General features: G+C 37.9%; 1 protein-coding gene across 1 annotated transcript; it reads right to left on the bottom strand.

The window, feature by feature from the left end:
• Nucleotides 1-1,997: 1,997 nt before the first annotated feature.
• On the bottom strand, nucleotides 1,998-13,660 carry LOC149833400 (protein LOWER TEMPERATURE 1-like). Its single transcript, XM_090015096.1, has 6 exons — nucleotides 13,528-13,660; nucleotides 9,095-9,140; nucleotides 6,235-6,358; nucleotides 5,653-5,729; nucleotides 2,389-2,477; nucleotides 1,998-2,282 (listed from the first exon to the last, which is right to left on the bottom strand). Exons 1-6 carry the CDS (start codon nucleotides 13,603-13,605, stop codon nucleotides 2,181-2,183), a joined length of 516 nt encoding a protein of 171 aa, XP_089871222.1. The 5' UTR covers nucleotides 13,606-13,660; the 3' UTR covers nucleotides 1,998-2,180.
• Nucleotides 13,661-14,927: the final 1,267 nt, after the last annotated feature.

Raw genomic sequence — 14,927 nt, 5'->3', positions numbered from 1 at the left:
GGTCTGATAAGAACCGACCCGGTTAATCCCTAATCGGTCCATCGTTGCAGTAAAAGGCAACCTGGGCACAGGTCGAACCCAATCCCTTTATAAGTTTCCTCAGGTCCAGACTCATAACTGGAATCGAATAGGTACGTCCATTCTAGATCTAAATCCAGTTAACTAGGAATAAATTTAGCCAGACCTTGAACTGCTCTTGCTAGGAATTGGTTGGAGACCAGTGGTTTGGATAGTGCGATTCAACTGATAGCGCTATCTAATTGAACTCCAGATCCGGGATTTTTTTTTATATTCACACGGAGAAACTGCACCCAGGATCAGAGACCTAGACGCACTGGCTCTGCCTGTTGTTCTTGCGATCACTGTCTTGGCAGTGAAAAACTCTGTGGGCTTACCCCTTGCCCCTAAGGAGTTTACAAGCAAGCTTCAGGTTAGCCCCTCGTGGGTTTGAACCAGATCCGAAGTTAAGATGGCATGACTCCTGATCCAACTAGACCCAGATCTCAGAATTTTTGCAAAGTTCTGCCCCCCACTCATATTTTAAACCTACCAACAGGACAAGGTTGTAATGAGCATCCTATTTAAAGATAAGCTTCAAGTTGCTTTCTCACCACTTTTTTGCAACAGGGCATTGAATGCCATCTTGTCTTTCATTTGTTTATTTTTGGTGGGCGAGCCTCGAAGATGTGCCCAAGATCCCTTGTAAGTTGTAAAGAGGGTAAGCCCTTTGTGTTGTCATAATGAAGCCATCATTTTGGGTACTAAAAAAAGACTAAGAAGGGAATAAAAAATGAAAAGCTGAAGACAACTTGCAACCTTTTCCACAAAGAAGACAAAAGCTCCAAATCTTGTAAGTTTGAATAATCATACACCAACCATAGCAGCCGGACTTGGCGAATCATTGTTTAAATTGCCGATGAATCGTGAGTGCCCATTAAGACGAAGAGATGTTCATGATTTTCGTAAAAGTCGCTGCGTGAACGTCTCCTCGCCGATAATGATGACTGATTCATCATGCCTTACCGTCTAACAAACAATTAAATATGGGTGATTCTACGGTGGTACTGTACCATCATAAATTCAATTCTAGATTTATGATTGTCAAGATGTGATTAATCATGATTTTTTATTTTACCGAATAATCACGATTTGCAGATTTATTCAGGTGCTGAGGTTGTAAATGATCTGGACGAGGACTCTTTGTATCAGTTTAAGTATTTCAAAATTTTGTGCCCAAAGAATATAAGATGGCTGTTGCAAATGATCGATATGAAAAAACATACCTTCCAATTGGTCTCCCTCTTCAAGTCTTTGATGTTTTAATCTTTTGATCAATGAACAGGTAGGGGCCTGCATAACCCAATCTTTTCTATAAAAAATAAAAAAAGACACCAACCAAATAATTAAAATGTTTTTTTTCTGTTTTATTGCTCAAAAAAACCACATCCTAGATTGAAGACCCGGTTGTGCTGGCTCAGCCTGCCATACCTATGGCCATAACCATCATCTGAAAGCATAAAACTTTTGAGACTAGGACCCTCACCTTAAGGGCCTACGCTGGACATGGTTTGTGCAAACAAGGGATGCCTCAAGGAATCAAACTTCATCCATTTGTCTGACGGCCTATGCCTAACCCCACTGCACGAAACCCCACTCGGGGCTAGAAATGTTAATATTACTCTACAACTCCATCATAAATAACTTTTTTTTTTTTTCGACAGAGAAAGATGGGGTTAGGCAGACCCCTACCAGTCTTACAACAATAACATTTGGGGTTCGAACTTGCAATGTCCCAACACAAGGTGACGTGCACTAACTGCTCCTGCCAGACAAGTGGAGCCCCGTCATAAATAACTTACACAGCGAGATCATGATTCCCTTTATCATAACATCAAATCAAAGCCAGAATCATAGTAAAAAAAATACGAGCACGGAACACCGGAAACTCATCCGGCGACCAACTGTTCTATGAATAAATGCCGGACACAAAATCAGGATAGCAGGTACTAGGGCTACACAAACTATTTTCAGCGGTAAAATTAGCACTTCAGGATTTATAGATAAAGAGAAACAAATAATTACAACAGAATGCAATAAGCAACCAATGCTACAAAATGCTTCTGACAGAACTATCCCTCGACCATCAGAGGAATTCAAAATTTGAATTAGCAGAAAGCTCGCTACTCAGAAGGTTTGCCTTTTGATGCTTCTTCTCCCGACTTATTCCTGGAAGCTGAAGATTTTCTCCTTTCAAAGTCCATCAGGCGTTCAACAAGTTCATCCTGTACATGAAGATCCAAGGTTGTTACCCCCAAACAACATCTCTCTCTCTCTCTCTCTCCACCAAATTGAGAAACATGGAAAACTATAGTGTCAATATGCGCTTGCCTTTTTGCCTTTAGTTGACAAACCCTTATTTTTCAAAAGAGAACGGAGTCTTTCCACAGTCATACTCTGCAAATCCTCCAACTCGTTCCCTTCATGAAAACCAAACCCGCTCATCAGAATACCGAATAAGATACAAACATAAGCCTATTCAAACAGATATTCCAATATAATGGTATCATATTCCTACCAGGCAAGTAACAAGCAAGCACTACAATACATGGGCCACAATAATAGTTTGTCGAACTCCATGTGTACTAAAAGCCATGGACATGAACAGCATCACAGATATACACGTTGTGTGTGTGTGTGTGTGTGTGTGCACGTGTGCAGGCATCTGTGCATAAACATTTGCTACCATCAATAGTATCATACTGTTTAGTAGATCCATCAGTCCATTTTACATTTTCCTGAATATTTTGCAGATCAAACCCTACAGATATGTGTTTTAGATCATGTGAGAACTTCAAAATCAATCACCAACAATGCACCAAAAGTTGAGCTCTTACATGGAAAGTGTCTTTCCTAATAAATAAACCATGATAACCATACCTAAAGGATCAGATTGCACTCATGATTTTCTACTAGATAGTATGGTGGTGGTGGGATGTGTGTGTGTAATCAAAGATTTTACATTGGCCACAGAGGAATCCAATTAGAGGTTGTAGAGGGGGCTGAAGATACTTTGTACACAAACCATACTCACAGCAGGATTTCGGTGCTCAGCCAATCATTCAATAGAGAATGATTGACTGGAAAGTAGAAAAAATGTTGTGGTAACCCTCACATTGTAATAGGGTGTCTACCAATTGTTTCACAGAAACAGGGATAATAAAGGTCTAGCTTAGAGCAGAAGGGAGAGGAATATTTTCTTTATGAAACACAACAAAACAAACAATGTCTTACTATTATGGCATGTTCCATTGAAATTTGATAGGAAGAAAGATTTAGATAACTTGTTTACACATGGCATTAAAAATCAGAATATATTTAAAAGGAATTCAAAATGAAAATATGGTGATCACATCGCAATTCTATCACAATACCTTGTTGAAAAATTCATATCTAAAAGTGTCCATATTTGTAGTTTTTATATTACATGTTTAGACCAAGTTCATTGAGGAAAGCAGAATCTAGAAGTGATGTAGCAAGCGTTTAAGATGTTTCAAATGCTTACGTAAGAAGACCTAAGATTATCATAGTATATGATAATAGCTAATATACAAGATCAAGTAAGCTGAGTCATTGATCCTTTTTAAACATAATATCTAGACAAATATAAAAAGCTATATCTTCTTGCCCTGAAAACCTATAAAAGATTTTCTTAATTCCCTACTAGCAACTATCCAGATAGACTATGATATTGCAAGAATACAAGTATACAAAGCAATAAGCATACCTTAGATAAAAAACGATCATTCACTAGAATGAAAATAACTAGCAGTAAATGCCAGAAAAAAATTCCATTTAGGGGCCAACTTTTGCCCCTAATTCCAAATATGGGTCACACTTCTGAAATTCCAAATATGGGCCAACTTTTCCTGGAAACTGTCAAACAAGGGCCGGAATTTATTGTTGTCCTTTAACTCAGGTTAAATCATAAGTCAAATTACAACAGTGACCTTAAGAGCTCAAACTGTTAAATTTTTTTGTTACTAGGATGAATGAGTACTTATCATGGATGCTGAACTGAAGTCCCTATTTGACTGTTTTCAGGAAAAGTTTGGCCCATAGTTGGAATTGCAAAAACATGAGGCCTATAGTTGGAATTAGGGACAAAAGGTTGGCCCCTAAATGAATTTTTCTCCTTAATTTAAAAACAACAGACTGCATGCACGTAAAGCAAAATATTAAATCATTGTCACTGATATCGGTGATATTAAATACCAATATTTTAAGTTAGCCGATATTAAAGGTAATATCTCACAATATTTTCAAAATATCACCAAAAGACAAAATATCATGATTTTATCGCAATATTATCATGATAATATCACAATATTTTTGGGAAAAACTCTTTTTATTTTAAGTTTGCATTTCCTTTTTTTTTATTCTTCTATATTTTAAAACATTTAAAACATGTTTCTTTATATTTTTGGAAGAAAAATAATGCAAAACTTATGATTTTCTTAGCTTTTTGTTGTTATTTATATTTTTTAATTTTTTAAACTCCCAAGATATTCCCGAGATTTATCAACTTTTGAAAATCTATCTGAGAAATACCATCGCCGAGAAATTACCTTTAACGATACAGGTGACTATGTATTAAATACATTTCCAATGAATTATATGCAAGATATTTTAACCTTCATAAATTGCACACTAAAATTTCGCAAAGAAATTTACAGATGCTAAAAACCCAACTAAACAGAGGAACCACCTTAACCTTTGAAGAGAAACACTAAAACTTGAAACAGGGACTCAAACATCCTAAATAGTTGAAGGGAACTCTCCTTATAATGGGCACTTGATCCTAGGGAGCACATCACCCATGACCAAGCATCGTGCTTCCTGGGTTTGTCTTCACTTTCTACAAAAGATTCACAGAGTGGCTAGCTTCCTGCTTCTAACAGGCAAAATTTAATGAAGCCAAGGATCAGGTAGCAGAGTTATCCATCAAACATCTCACTCAATCTCACTATTCATTTTATCAAGGCCAAGCTTCCATCTTTACATTTGAGAGGGAAATAACTACCACTTGCAGCATATGTGGTATCAAGAATTAACTGCTCAGTGTTCCCCATGTACATTTTGTAATGCCCATGTATCCAACAGGTATCTAATCTATTTGGTATACAACTCCTAACACATAATTAGTGTAATGGACAAGTGATTAAGTTCACTAAACGGTGGATTAGTTGGAGGACCCATGCCCCACAACCAGCCCCATCTTTTTTTCTTTTAGTGTGCATTGCATATTCCTGGTACTGAGTCACTACAGCTTCTTGCTTTTAAGATTTGCCTTTCCTAAATGCCATTTTCTCATTTTCAGTGAATCATAAGCAATCACCTAGTAACTTGTCAATGATGGGGTTAAAAAGCACACACAATAACAAGGACATGCATCCGTAAAAACAGAAACAAATAACAACACAAACGCATTAGCCCAAAACTCGTAACCTAACAAGATAGCAAGATGCATATCGCAAATTGCAGAATGATGGATTCATTTAATGCTCTTACTCTGACTCCAAAAAAGGACAAAGATGAGTAAATATATTTGCAGCATGAGGAATCTTAAACTGATCAAAGAAAACATAATTTTACCTCTCCATTGACTGCTTGAAACATTGGCCTTGTTCGCTCTCTTTGCTGATGGCTTATCAGCCCCTCGTTCAGCCGATCTGGAGACAAAACCCAGATATAGAATGATTTGAAAATCATCCAAAAACAAACAAAAAAAATCATTCTTCATCAAATCAAAAACAGAAAAAGAAAATAATTCATATGAGAACATGCATGAGAATGTTCCTAACATCTGCAGGCCTGTGGGTGGAGTTCCATCATTTTCTTCTATCGTATTTTATTGCTAAACCATCTGAGCCTTCTATCAGATGACACTTCATAAGTCAAAGGATCAATCAGTTGATAGGCAGAGCATTCTCACAACTATAGTTGGCTGAGCTTGATCCGGAGAAATACTGAAGCAGATATACAGCAGAGTGTTGGTTTGCTAATTAGAGGGAGGGTTCCAATTATATGAAATTGTCATCTTACGTGTTCAATCTTATATTTTGTCACCTATTCTTGAATATGTGGAGTCAAGCCCATGAAACACTTGTACTCCATTTAGAATAAGACAATATATTGAGTGGGTTGTTGGTGGCACACACAGATGCTGGTCAGTACCTTTTGCCCTTTGTACCTTCAGTTACAGTTCTCGTCTTTATTTCCTTTAAATCACCCTTCTGTTTCTTCAGTGTAAGAGATCTGATCAATATATTTGTCTGGTCTGTCCTTATCACTTGATCCACTGAACAAAAAGTAAATAATTAATTATACTATATTATCAAATATAATCCTCAGAATAATTTTACCACTAAAGCATTGAATTGGAATCACAAACATGTGCACACATGGAACACGCTTGTGCACACACATACAAACCAACAATCATGCTTTTTCAGCTCAAACCAGGGTTTCTGGTACAGAAATGGTAAGAATGCTTTGTAGCTGAAATTGCAGAGTGAAAACAGATGTGCACATTAACGAGTATGAAAACTTAAATGTAACAAAAAAAAGAGTACATTCTCCATGTTTATGTTTATGCGACCTTCCTTTTCCAGGTAAAAATTTATCCATAAATCCCAAGCACACAAAGTGTCTTTGTTTATCAAGTTTCCCAAACATCATATCCATAGGAAAGAAAAAATAAAAAGTAAAATGGTATTTTTCTTGACTATCCCACAACTCTAACCTTCAAGCATTCTGCATGCATATATAAAGGAAAAATCTTTTTGTGCCAAAAATATCCCAACTATTTGTAGCTTTCCTTTACTAATCATTTGAGAAGATTTCGCAGAAAAATCCATCAACCCTTGACCCTTGCTTTTTTATGTTTTCGACCTCCCTCTCCCCCTTCCTCTCACTGTTCTCTGAGACACGAACAACATAGCCCATGGAAAGCATGAGTGATTCAACTGTAAGATCCTATCAATTTTTCAAAAGAAAAAAGGAATTTCTCAATTCTCAAACTTCTACAATTAAGTGCATGACACCTACAAAGCATAGACAATGAGGCATGAACTGTTTATACCGAATCCAACAGTAATTGCCGATATTCAGTCCCAAGGAAGTAGCCCATGATTCAGACTATTCCAACTACTATCTTAGGGCCCATTTATTAGACCAGACAGAATAAGAAATGCCTTTAATATGAAAGGCACCTTTTGTGGAAGTATCATGCACTGCTATGGGAACCAGTATGTATCTTCAATATTTATAATTCCTCCATGGCTCCTGCAAATTTTGCAACCACAAAGCTCATTTTGAATATTCCAACTCAAGGACCACTCCGGAGTCTATTGAAAGAAAGCTTGATTCCCAACCACCCATGCCTGTTTTGGACTGAAATAAAGAAAACCATTTGAACTTCTCTACTCGGTTTAGGCTCATACCACCAGACGCCCATGGGTTGGACCAGCACAGCAAATGAATAGTTCACTCAAAGACCCCATCCCCTCAGGTCTCTAAACAACAATAACAATATTAATAGTAGAGGGACACGATGTGTGACACACCCATGACAAGTACAGAGATTATTTTATTACTTTAAATAGGCTTTTGTAATATTCTGAATCATAAATATATTTTGATATATTAAAATATCAAAAAATAAATTAAGCAATAAAAAAACACAGTCCTCATGTCCTATATTTGAAAATTTTGCAAATCCAAACATCTCAAGCTTGTATTGAGTCACAGTTCATGTCCATATCTTTGTGAAAGGCAATGAACAAGAAATTTGTGGAAGGAACCATGTAAAGAAGATTTGAAGCAGACAGTCGTTGCAAGAAAAGATGCACAACTGGATCACATATAAAGAGGTTTTAACCCAAGATGCTTATGTTAGAATATCAGAACCCTTGGTTTAGGCACAGCAAATCAAAACAACCTGTCAATGTAAAACCAAATTAAAGACCCAAAGGTTCCAGACCGAAAGTTACCCAAAGAATTTTTTACTATTTTGAACCTTCTCTTTTGCTTACCATAAAGAAAATGTCTTTTGCAGATTGTTGTTTACAAGAAATCTATCCCTAAACAGGGAGGCCTGTCAACCTGACTATTTCATTTTGACAATGATAACAATGGGCAAGAGTAATAACCAGTATGCTTTCTAAGGCAAATAACTTTTTATGCATATCCCGAAATTTTTTTTCAAACATTTTTTCCTAACATAAAAAAATACAAGGTTTGCAGGAAACAAAGGTAAAACCAACATAAACTTTTTAACATGACATTTTTCAAGTGCACACTATTGAGATTTAAACCTGAAAAATTTCACAAGAAATCACATCACAAGGCAAATCCCAACAAGGATGTCATGAACAGTTCATGGCCTATCATGATGGTTATACAGCTTCCATATGAACTTCAAGAAGCTAAGAAGGAAACTTTTTAAAGTACATGATGACATGCAAACCTTTCAAACTCCATATAACAGAACAGGAGATATAGAGTTGGAAATTTTCGTTAGGATGTACAAGTTCGGAAAGCAATTAATTTTTTTTGCTTTTCACAACTACCGAGTTGCATGTTTGAACTTTCAAAAATTTCAACCAAAAGCATACTTGCTCATTCACCATCTTGAGAGTACGCCCTGAATTATCACAACATTGAGTTGTGATCAATGTATCTTGTTCTGTTTTCCAGTTTCTTTGGTCAACAACTTTTAGTGATTTACAATTTCATTAAGGACTCAAATTCAGCCAGAGGTTTTGTAGGGTAATATTTACTTGACAACCACATGATTTATTTGTCTAATTTCAACATAATAATAATGTGTTCCGGGACTTTCACCACTAGTTTGCAAAAGGCTGCTGAATCTACTCTCAAACTGTGGAGGAATCAGGGGGAACAATAGTTGAATATTTTTTACCACGTAGATGTTGTTGTATTATAATGAAGATAAAATTCATAATAAACAAAATATTTCTGTGTCCACATAAAAAAAGGATTACAAAATTATGCAACATATAATGTAGTGTACCAGGGGGAGCCGTGTCCTTGTCACATACATATGCACGTAAACCACCCTACATCAAAGTTCCAGGATGTTAGAGAAAATAATTTGGCTACATCAAACATCTTAAGAAAATACTAATGATGATAACCACAAAATGTTAGGGCTCACATGCACAACACTCATGCATTCAAGCACTTCACAGTTCACACCTATATATGAAACTCAAACGTGCCAGATAAAGCAGAAAGCGATGTTTCAATAAGCATGCATTATTCATATCTTGAAATAAACCAGGATATGAGGCTGTAAATTCTAATTTGAGAAACCAACCAAATTTGTTGCTGTCTCCTTCAAATAGTCAAGATTAACTAAAAAAATCACCAATCACAAGCTCTATATTGGATGTAGAGGTGGACATCAGGCCAGTGCAGCCCGACCTGTGTTCTGCCCAAGGCCGCACCTGGGCCTTACCGGGCTGAGTCCCAGGTGGGTCCCTTGGGCCCATTAAGCCGGACCAATAAATGGTCCAGACCAGGATATGCTCCATTGGGATATCATTTGGCCCTGCCCAGGACTGGCTCATTTACTAGACAGGCTGGGTGGCGCCTCACACTTATTGGGCTCCGAGCTGCAGATGTCAGCCCAAATCTGGCCCATCTCAGCTTCAGTGCCGAGCTACCCATAGGGTACCTGACCTGATGCACTAATTGGAAGATACAATCAAAACCAATAATACATCTCCAAGGAAAAACAATACAATGAAATTGCCAAACTCTAAGGAATGTGAACAAAAATTGTAACATATGAAACATCATGTTTTCTCAAGCACTAACGGCTACTGTACAACATTTCAGAATTCTGGATACACCATTCCAACAAGAGTTTCACATTTATAATTCAGCTCAGTTACATCGACCCACAGATGATCTTTTTTTGGTAAAGGTGCATGATTGAAGGCACCACCCCTTTTCAATTATAGATCATAGTGGTAATTCAAAGGTCCACCAGTACACATACATCCACAGATCCATAATACAAATGTAACAACAACAATAACAATAGTTTGGATGAGAGTGATGATGATAAATTGATAAGATGATTTCAACAATTAGAACAACATTAATGAAGGCTAGCAGGATAAATCCATTATGGATCTGTGTCCACTCTTTCCAATATCCTCGCCTTCACTATGTGACTTCTAGTGCAGAAGGGACCACCTTTCCTTCTTCCCTACAAGATCATTGCCCTTTGTTTTGTTGTGGGTATCTTGAATTCTGGAATCCATGACCTGATTCAAAAATATTTTGGTGATCATACATGAGGATTTTCAATGAGGTTTATAGTGGTCACGAAGGGCTTGGGCCAATAGGCTCAAGCCCAGAGCCCACCACAAACCTCCCTCGAAGGTGTGGCGGTATGGGCCATCCTATTTAATAATTTCCCCTTATGTATTGACTCAGGTTTTGTTCCCTTTTCATATAAATAGCCACCTCCTTTTGGAGTCGAATATGAGAATTTTCAGATGTATTAGGGATTAAGGTTTTGAGAACTCTATATCTAGGGGGCGAACATCAGGCCGGGCCTGCCCGATAAGGACCCAACCCATATTGAGGCCCGAGCTCGGCCCAACCCAGTTACAATCAGGCTCGGGCTCTTTAAGACCGACCCAGTTATTGGATCAGGGATTCAGGCTTGTCGAGCCCTATGAATTTTGCATATGGGCCCAGCTTTATTGGGGCCTGATTATCTAATCGGTTCGGGCTGAACCCAACTTTATTCGAGCTTGGGATGCAAAGTGCAGCCTGATCCGATTTGGTCGGTGTACACGAAGCCCGACGAGCAGTCTGGCCCGATGGCCACCCTTGTCTATATCTCGCCATTGTATTTCCTCACATCATGCTAGTGGATTTTTGTTCCACCTTTGCCCGTGGATATAGGTTTGAGTGTCGAACGACGTAAATCTCATGTCTTCTCTTGTTTTCTTCTTATGTTTATCTTGTGGTTTGCTTCGTATTTGTTTGTTGTTTGCATAACATTTTCCTTGTTTCTTAGAAAGGAAAGGAGCATTACTAGAACTCACACATTTGCTTCACACTTATTCTTCCCCCACTTATACCTTTTAAAGCTAAACATGGTATTATTTTTAAATAAATATGCCATATGTGAAAACTAGTAATAGAGATGAACATCAAGCCAGCTAACCAATGGGTTGTTGGATACCCGACGCATGATGAGCCGGGCTTGGGCTGCATTTCTCAGCCTAGGCCGACAAAAGTCGGTCCCAACCTAGCCCGATAAGATAAACAAACCTGGACCATTTGCAAAAACTGTAGGGTCTAACAAGCTCGGCCCATTTAATTGGGCCGGCCTAAAGGGCTCGGCCAGAGTCCATCCCAACCCTGATTATAACTGGGTTTGGTCGGGTTCGAGCATAAGTACAGATCAGTCCGGTAGGATCGGGATCGGGCCGACCCGATCTCCACCCCTAACTAGTAAGGATAAGCAAGGGAATTTTAAGTTGCCATCTAAAATTCATTCCAATTGCATCTACAACTAGATATATCGCGACATGATTGAAAACCCAACAACTAGTTTAAGATTTCAAGTGCCAATTGCAAACAATATCCTATATCTAGCTAGAAAACAAAATGAATGACCATTACATTTATAAGCTCATGTTTTAAAGTAAAACATTGATAAATTTGATGTAGCAGCTTTGACACATGGCAAGAAATTGTCAAAGGGATCTAAAGAATATAAATAGATAAACATCAACCTAAGAGGCTTCATATGTCCCTTCATACAAGGCATGTCCATGGAAAATTGTTGGTGATAAACCTACAATCTTGTGTTATACGTCCAAAGAGGAGACTTTCTTCATCAATGGACTGCCCTCTATGCCTCTCTAATCATAATCTAATTTTGGTGCAAACACAATTCACCAAATGGTTTTTGCTATTAGATGCATATTTCTTCTTATTATCAGTTAAAGCATGCCCTGATCTATCTTTTGGACTATCTGTAGCGTAATAGATGTAGCATATTATAGGTTTTTACCAGCACCCAACTTCAATACATTATTATTGTTATGATCAAGAACTCATAAAGACAAAGGCATGAAATGCAAAAGTATATGGTAATTGGATGGTAAAGAGTTATGATTGTTTATATAGCTCTTTCACTCTTTATGCTTTCCAGACCCAGCCACCTAATCTCCAAAAACATGTCTTTCTTAGACAAGGCATAATCATTGACAGTAAGGTGCAAACCTTGGCATGTGAAGAAGTTGGAGAAAAACAAAAAAAAGGAAAGCAACAACCAGTCATGCAGGCTGCTTCTAAAGATTTTCCTCCAATCCTAAGGGAAAAGCTTGAAAGTACTATCACGATTCACAAATAAAGCAATTCTAGCGTGAACTTATCTATGCAAAATGAATCCTACCTTACCAAAATAGGATCACAACAATTAAAGACAAACTTAAAATAAAAGAGTTTCAATCTCAACTTTGCCACTTGGCTACTTTGATCTTTATCATGGATGGTGAGGTAGACTTAAAGATAGAGGTTTAACTTGATAAACTTAAACATAGAGATTTAACTTCTACATCCGTGATAGATGGTTTGTAAGTGTTCCTAGTTGTAGCCATATTACACTTTAAATATGCACAGCAAGTCTAAGGCACATTACACTAGCCAAAGACTAGTGTTTACTATCGCAATTATAGCAATTACAACACTAACTCTTCGATGCAACAAAAAAGCATGTCATATTAAACTGGAAGAAAAAAAGATAACACTCCACAATATGCAGCACAACTGAGGGAAGGAAAAAACGTAAATGCTAATATCTCATTCAATGCTAGTTCGATAAGTCCATCGCAGATAGGAGTTTATGAGCATACATGGTCCCATTGCTGCTCGTTATAGAAACAATCACCTTTCCCCCACCACTCACAACTAACTTTTCAAAATGTAACAACCCAATCACATGTTCAATCCGCTTCACACAACTACAACAATAAACTGGGAAAAGGAAAATCTTCGCATGGGAAAGGCAACAATCCTCTCTATAAACCATTTCAGAAATCATTACTCACGCACAAACCAACCAAGTGTTTTACTAACAGTGACGTAAACATTGCATGGAAACACCCACAGCCATTTTCTATGGAAAAAGGATGAGAATGCAAGCAATATCAGAAACATGCGGAGAGAAACCCTAAGTTCTTGCAAATTTTCACACGATCGCGTGTTATTAGGGCAACCGAAATTAGATCGAATTCAGACGAGAATGTCATCATAATTGTAACATGCAATCAGAGAAATTCCAGCCCAAAAAAAGGAAAAAGAATATCGGTAATGGATTCAGACATAAGAAGGGAGAAAACTACGGGAAAACTTTAGGGTCATAGATCGCGAAAGAAAGACGATCGAGAGAGAGAGAGAGAGAGAGAGAACCATGCTAGAACAGAGAGCGGGCGAAGAGAAGAGGCCTCGAGAGGGGAGATCCTTCAGATGCATACCGGCTCCCGCCATCGTTTTCCCGCCTCCCTCTCTCTCTCTCTCTCTCTCTCTCTCTCTGTAGCCTCCCCACTCCCATTTATAGCGGACAAAGTATGCCTAGGGGTGGACATCGGGCCGGCCGGCCGTATTGAGGCCCGACCCAGTTGTAATCGGGCTGGGCCCTTTAAGCCCGACCCAGTTAATGGATCGGGCTTGTCGGACCCTATGCATTTTGCACATGGGCCCGGCCCAACTTTATTCGGGCCTGGACCCAATTCAAGCCGGATACTCGAATCCCTACGGGCAGCCCCGCCCGATAGCCAACGATCTAAGTTTTATGCAATCAATGTCACAATGATTCATGGACTTGAGGACACGGGACTCGGGATCGACTCGATAATTCGAACTTTTTTTCAAGTATGGGCCACGAGGACACAATTTTTTAACTTTTTAATCAATAAAAAACTATTTTTTAATAGTTTAACATTTAAAATGACTTTTTCATTGAAAGAAAATTACTAAAAATATTAAAATAAAGACCGTACATGCCAGAGTCTGAATACATGTATCCTGCTCATGCCACTAGGGACACGCAGCCAAAATGATGTGTCCATGTGACATAGTATGCAATAGATTCTGAGTCCGAGTCAATATTCAAATAAAATCCTCTGATATTGGTAAAAAAACTTAAATATGTAACTCCTATGAGCAAAGGTGCATTATATGGGGTCCTGTGTCTACGGGACACGAGATACGCCGACACACCGTGTCACACTTTGGCACGCTGAACGCAGTTTTGAAATTATTTTTAACGCTTTTAGAGGTGGGCCACGTAAGTCTGGGTAGTCGTGGGACCCCACCCAGGGTTTTCTTCGGTTCCTCATCATTATGAAAAAAATATATTATTTTAATATTTTAATAATATCTTTAACAATAAATCTACTTTTTATATTAAATGGCTAAATATATATTTTTAATCAATTAAGAAATAAAAAATTGACATGTTCTAATTTTCAAAGGAACATGTGTATCCACTCCACGTACTCATATCAAGTTAACATGGGTGTCACGTACCCATATCAAACTTAGATCTAATCAATTATAATCGAATCCGATGGCACTTATATTTGGAACATCCTACCTTGGCTTATGTATTATAAATGGATTCATTAAGAATTGTTTTATACGAGCAATTGGGTTCATATTCTCTCTTCTTGGATGGCTTGTAAAATGAGTCATATCTTCATCATCTCTTATGAACTAATGTATACTAAATTCACATCAACTGCACATTTTGTGTGGTTTTCAAAAGTGGAGTGGAATTGAAAGAAGTGAAAGCGGCACAAATTCGAGTG

The sequence above is a fragment of the Nuphar pumila genome, chromosome 7 (genome assembly GCF_984573655.1).
Source record: "Nuphar pumila chromosome 7, dmNupPumi1.hap1.1, whole genome shotgun sequence".
Lineage (NCBI taxonomy): Eukaryota > Viridiplantae > Streptophyta > Magnoliopsida > Nymphaeales > Nymphaeaceae > Nuphar > Nuphar pumila.
This window is presented reverse-complemented; position numbering and strand designations above follow the sequence as displayed.